The 6,956-nt window shown below is 32.6% G+C and overlaps 1 protein-coding gene across 1 annotated transcript; it reads left to right on the forward strand.

The window, feature by feature from the left end:
* Positions 1-5,621: 5,621 nt before the first annotated feature.
* Positions 5,622-5,846, forward strand: M406DRAFT_270273 (uncharacterized protein; the record flags this gene model as incomplete). Its single annotated transcript, XM_040918070.1, has 1 exon — positions 5,622-5,846. A coding segment is annotated over one exon (225 nt), but the record flags the coding sequence as incomplete, so codon positions are not given.
* Between the last annotated feature and the right edge of the window lie 1,110 nt (positions 5,847-6,956).

Below are 6,956 nucleotides of genomic sequence, written 5' to 3' on the forward strand. Positions count from 1 at the left end.
TTGTTTTGCTAACCTATTAGCGCTCTGATACTGTTTGAATCCGCTTGTTACTAGGTTCTTCTCCTTGAACTGCTAGCTCTGCTAGCTTGAAGATATATATGAAGTTATTTAAAGCCTTTTTTCCCGAGTATTCTTTAATAACTAACTTTCATCCTGCATTATTAATTGCAACTATCTCTCTGAATATAGCTTGTTTTCATAAGATTTAGCCAGTAGTTTAATCAATTCGAGGATTATGCTTCTTAAGCTATGAAAGCTTTATAATCAGCTCATATTGTGCTATATTTGTAGTATTAAAGGAAACTCTGATTACATATTCTTAAATTAAGATAAGTAGATGATTAGTTTTCTTATTAATTACTTCTTAGTTGTATGCAATAGATTATTCTTCTATAGTGCTGAGAGTATATAGCTGCTTCTTCCATTTCCATTGTAGTTATGCTTGATTGATAATATATAGAAATATAAAATTTCTCTAAGTATTACTATTTAATAGTGCGCTATACTTATATTCTTAAATGTATATATTAAGCTTGATATGAGCATAGTTTGCTTTAAAAGCTTTATATAAGAACTGTTTCAGTCTAATCATCTGCAGTTCTCTTACAAGCAATTCTAGCTTTTTGAAGTTATTAAGAACTGTTTGTTCTTCTTCTAAGCTTGCTTTGCTGCTTCTTAAGTAAGCTTTTTAGCTTGCTTTTGCTCATATTATTATTATTCCTAATCTTTCTTCTATTAATGCTAGTTGCAAACTTTATTATTAATATGAATCATATAAAGCATTATTCTGCATTGCTACTATTCTATTTTCTTGTTTATATATTGCTTGAAGCAGTTATTTAGTAGCTCAATGTATGCATTATTATACTGTTTGTTAAGAATTTCTCTGAAGTAAAGTTCTTGCTTTTTAATAGCTTGAAGGATTTGTTCTAATTCTTTAATAAGGAACTATTCATGCTGTACTTTTTCCAAGAAATGCATTCTGCAGCTGTAATAAGCACAGGAGATTCATGCTAGCTTATAGTATAGATTATAAAGTAAGCTAATTCGAGGATTCTTGCTTTGCTATGCTTCGATGCTCTGTAAGAAAATGTAAATAAAGAGCTCTTCTAGCTCTATTCTATAAACAAGATATTCAATTCATATTATCTTCTTATTCCATTCAATGCTGAAGGGAAATCTTTCTTTTCGAACTTCTGTAGAGCTGTTAGGTTTGTTGTTTACGGAAGATTCTAATGAATTGCTAAGTCGTTTGCTCTAGCTGAATTCTTCTGTTGTCTGAGAGATATTTTCAGTATCATTTAGATATTTGTATTAATAGCTAAAAGAATATCATTTCTTATTCATATTCCTAATTATAATACTTGATATAGATAATAAGGAATAATAAAGAGTATTATTACTAAGTTCTTTCTTCAATGCTTGAATACTTTGTTTAATAATATTAGAGCAGTTCGAGTTGTTGCTGCTCATAATTATGCTAAGCATATACTCTCGCCCTTCTATCGCTATCTATCTATAATGCTTAGATCTCTAAGAGAATCATTCTGAGCTTTTCTTATTTGAGAGATATATTAAGCAGTTATTATTATAGCAGAATATTCAGCTGAGATTTCTATAATCAACAGAGTCCGATACTTGCTTCAAGAGAATGTTTTTGCTTAGTTAATTGAGTTTCTATTGCTAAGCAATATTCATCTAGCATTCTTTCTAAACTGATTGCTATTTATTCTTTCTAAATTAATAGCAATTGTATAATATGTATTTCTGTTTATTGCAGTTATAGCAAGTAATACTGTTTCTTTTGCTATATTGCTTATTAGTAGCATCGAATTTCATAAAATCAGCATGCATAGTACTGCTTTAAGCTGTACTGCTATATTGATTGCTATTTTTATATTGAAATTTCTTGCTTATATTAGCTAGAAATCTCTAAATCTAGCTTTTTTCTTTTCTAGATTTTTCTATTTATTATTCATATAAATAGTTATTAATGCAAATTATTTAGTTAGAGAATATTGCAAAGTTTTCTAATTAATTCTGCTTAAAGATTTCATTCTTAATATTATTCTTAAATTTCTTATAATAATATTTTATAAGATTCTTATCTTTCTATAGAAATTATACTGAGAATTACTTAAATCTGATTATATAAGCAGAAGCTAACTTAGTTTGCTTAAGATTTATAAGCTGCTAAGCTGTAATATATTCCTTATTAGAATTGCTAAAGATTTCTTTAAAAGCTTTTTCAAAGCTTGCAAAAAAATCAAATATATTCTTAGTATTCTAAGTATATACATTGAGATTATTCTAATACTCTAAGTAATTGCATAGAGAAAGCTTATATTAGATAAGAGCATTCTATTCGAAATGAGTTTCTGCAAGAATAATTTTCTTAGATTCCTTAGTAAACTGAATTATATAATACAAAAAGTATGCTTTATAGTAAGTAAGAAACTTATATAATATTTTCTAATTGCTATTATATATAGCAAGCTTGTTCATCTTATATGCTTTTCTAGCATTGCTAATAATTATAAAAATAAACTGCATTTACTAAGCTTAATAAGCTAGCTAAGCTTGCTAATTAGTAATAATAGCGCTTTAAGCTTGCTATTAATTGCGCAGATTCTGAATATACTGAATAAGCTAGTATATCTGATTAATTAGTTCTTTCTGAGTAGAGATACACAAGAACGAAGAGATTTCTTAAGAAGCTATTATATTCTGTATTGCTCAAGAAAATAATACTGAATTATTCTTAAATAAGAGTTATCAAAATATAATAAGTACTGCAGTAATCCGAAGATTCCAAAGTATACAAAGAGTTTATACTAATAAGAGCAGTGCTAAGTACAAGCCTTGAATACGGAAATATAACTGAGTAATTGTATAAGTATTCACTGCTTTTGAAGCTATCAGAGTAGAGAATAATCTGATACTTAGATTAATAACTGAAGAGCTATATACTAAATCTATCTAATGATAATGAATGTATGATTATATATTTAGCTCTTTAATATAAATTGCGGGAATCGCTAGCAAGCTTAGCGATTCAAGATATAAGATTCGCTGGGATTAGTAGCAAGTTCAGCGATCCTCCCTCCTTTACAATCCTAACCCTGAGTTATATAATCCATGTTTTTGTCAGAACATTGAGTTCTTAACATCTAGTTCTTGTTACTCGTGACCTGTTTCGTGACTTGCATATTGAATGAGTCATAACATTAGATTTCTCCAATCCAATATTCTCGAAATGTATAGGAATCTCAACAGTTCTCATACTTGCATCTCCTTCAACTTCATTATTAGAGCTTGTATGCGCACAAAGGAAATAAGTGGCTCTTGCGACCCCTGGTAGCAGTTCAGAGCTGCTGCAAGAGCTTCGCTCCGAAGCAGCGCTCTCGTACAATACCGCATAGCTATCAAGCTATTGTCATCTCATTTAGTTCAGACCAATTGTGTATATAAGGGAAAGGGGAATAACAGATTCAGCAGCGAAAAAGAGGAGAAGGGAAATAGGTTCAGTAGTCTCTTTGAATGGAAGTATCAACAGAGCAGCTTGGGAGCAGCTTATATCCCTTTATCTCACTTGTGTGCTCTTTTTACTCTGATAAGTCTGAACTTTTTATTCTTTCCCGGGAAGTAAGCTGTTAGAAGTGAGAATAGCTTCAGTTATATGAAGCAGTAGCGCTGCTTCAGAGCGATAATCATAATGAGCTGGCGATTCCGATCTCTTATAGACTCTAAGCTAACTTTCTTCTTAAATCCTTTCTTCAAGCTCAAATTCAGATCCAGCTTACAAGAATCTCTTGCTCAAAGCATCAGCAGATATAGCTAGATTACAATGCTAGGAATACGAGCTTGATTATCAGTTAAAAGAAGAAGAGATATAGCAGCAGCTGAGAAGCAAGCGCGCTCGCTTAATACTACTCCAGAGCAGCAATATCAGCTCGGAGCTTCAGCCAGCTAGCTTCAGCCCTTTCAGCACCCCTCCTGTGCCAATCTCTTCAGAAGCACTCTCAACAGCGCTTGCACAGCTATATTGCAGCTTGCTAGCTCTTATATATAAGAGAGGATTATATATAGAGTTAAAAATATTTCTATACAATCTGCAATACTATTTCAATATCTGCTACTTAATTAATAAAGCGGATAAGATGAAATATGCAGTATACTGCTTGAAAAATGATTCCAAGCAGAACTAGATCAACTATATTGCTTGCTAGAAGAAGGAACAGCATAAGCTTATTCTTATTATCTTTAAAGAACTTAAGTTCTTTCTAAAGAACTAGTTAGCTAATTCTATCATCTGCACTATTACTGCTGCAGCAATGCTTGCAAGCATTGCTTAAGATAAGAGCGAATTAGTAATAAGCTTTATATGCTAGTATTAGAAAGCGAAGCTTGAATTTCATTATTCTAATACCGAGCAATACTGCATAATAGCTATTCTTATATACTTTAAATTAGAGATTTGTATTGCTATCAGTATACAGATAATGCTCTTAAGCAGCTGAAATGCTCTGATTAGCTTAGCATGATATATCGAATTTGCTTAAGAGATGATTATTAATTCTTAATCTGCTATCAAAATGCTTCTAAGCAGCAGCTCAGAAATTACTACTTCCTCATATTGTAGCTGTTATAGCTGTAGCAAGCTAGGCTATATAGCAAGGGACTGCATAGCTTTGCATAGTTCTTAAGCACTTCTTCTTATGAGCACTCAAGCTTTGTTAATACATTCTCAGACAGTTAATAACAACTTTGCTCGCTATTACAACTATCAGAAGATAAGCTATTTTGCTAATCTATATTCGAAGCTTTAACGGAATATCTGTTACACTTGCAATAAGCTAAGCTACTATAGTTTCAGTTGCTTAGAAGCAGAATGTTAGATTTGCAGGAAGAAGAAGCATACAGCAAACAGCTGCAAGCAGGCTAACAAGGTGGCAACAGCTACGCAACAGAGCTGAGGAAACGCTGAGCAGAAGCTTTGCCAGCTTACCATTCATGCAAGGCTGTTGCTTGGAAACAAAAGGAAGCATACGTATAGATTGGTTAACTTGAGAGCAGAGAAGAATCTGATTAATTGCTGCTTAGTTAAAGCTCTAGTGCAGAACTAATCTTTTAAAGCATTCTTCAAGCTTATCTCAATTAATTAGAAAGCTATTATTATATATAGCAGCTGCTCTATCGATATAAAAATTATAGATAGCTTAGAAACATTCAGAAAGCAGTGCTATCGCTTTATAGTAGCAGATATTAGCTAGCTCAGCTTGATTCTGAAGTTTCTGTAGCTTGAGATCGTTAATCCAGTAATACAATAGAATATGAAGCAATGAAGATTTCCCCTCCAGCGCTCCCAGATTCAGCTCTGCATTATGGCGAAAGGGCTTGAGAAAGCAAGGATTGCCTTTGCAGCATATTACTACCCAAGCTCACCAGACCTACTCCTCAAAGCTGAGCTAGAAAATGCAGCGCTAGAGCTGCACCTGCTCCCTGAGTACTGCAACTTTGTTAATCTATGCATGAAGAAGACATCAAAATCGCTCGCACCTCATACTAATATCGACTATTGTATCGAGCTCGAAGAGGAAGCAAAACTGCTTTGAAAGCTCTTGTACGCTTTCTCTACAGCTAAACTAGAAATACTCAGGAAATATTTGGAGAAAATGCTAGCTAGAAGATGGATTCGACTCTCAACTAGCTCTGCTAGCGCATTTATACTATTTGTGCTAAAGAAAGAAAGCGAGCTGCGCTTCTGCATGAACTATAGAATGCTGAATCGGATTATATACAAGAACTGCACCTCATTGCCTTTGATTGCTGAGATTCTTAATTAACTAAGCTATATACAAATCTATATCAAGCTCGATCTTAAGAATGCATACTATTAGCTCTGAATCTATAAAGAAGATGAGTAGAAGACTGCTGTAATGAGCACTGCAGCAATCTGAGAATTCCTAAGTATACAAGAAGATTTATGCTAACAAGAGCGGTATCAAAGTATTAAGTTCTTGAATACAGAATCATACAAGTCTTAATAAGCAATGCAAGTGTTTACTGCCTTTGAAGCTACTCAGTATATGAGACTGAATACTTAGATTGATAACTGAAGAGCTATATACTGAATCTATCTAGTAGTAATGAATGTGTTCTTATATATTCAGCTCTTCAGTATAGCTTGTCGGGATTGTTAGCAAGCTCAGCAATCCTAAGTGTGAAGCTTGTTGGGATTGTTAGCAAGCCTAGCAATCCTAAATATAAAGCTTATCAGGATCATTAGCAAGCTTAGCAATTCTCTCTTCTTTACAACCCTAATCCTGAATTATATAATTAATGCTTTATTAGAATATTAAGTTTCTAATATTTAGTTCTTATTACTTGTAATTTATTTTGTAATCTGTATACTGAATAAGTTATAATATTATCTTCTTTCTATTAGTTATTATTCTCAACAATCTTTTATAAGTATTCTAGCAAGTTTCTATATTCATGATCTTATCTTCCTAATCAAGATGTTGAATAGAATTAACAAAGTTGCGAAACCGAAATCTTCGAATTCTCGTTCTGATAAAAAAAAACAGAAAAGCTTTCTTCTTTAGTTTATTCTCTCAAACAGTTTCAATATACATCCCTGTTCTTATTGCAATAATTAGAGTTTGCAATCATATATCGTTTCTTCTTATAATTCATTCTGTTGCTCGGAGTGCATTTCCTAGAATCGCGCTAAGTGCAACGTTCTGAAATTAACGAATGCTGCTGAACTTTTTCTTACTTCTACTCAATATCGAAAGCTGAAGAATGAGATAGAAGAGTTGGAGTTAAAATTGCTTCAACTGCATTAACAAAAGAAGATATAGCGCGAAAGGATGTTTCGAGCTATTCGTTGAAGCTTTACGAATCTTGAAAAGCTTGAGAGAGAGAAAGCTGAGGAAGCTGAAGCTGAGAGG

This window comes from Cryphonectria parasitica (genome assembly GCF_011745365.1).
Source record: "Cryphonectria parasitica EP155 unplaced genomic scaffold M406scaffold_14, whole genome shotgun sequence".
Taxonomy (NCBI): domain Eukaryota; kingdom Fungi; phylum Ascomycota; class Sordariomycetes; order Diaporthales; family Cryphonectriaceae; genus Cryphonectria; species Cryphonectria parasitica.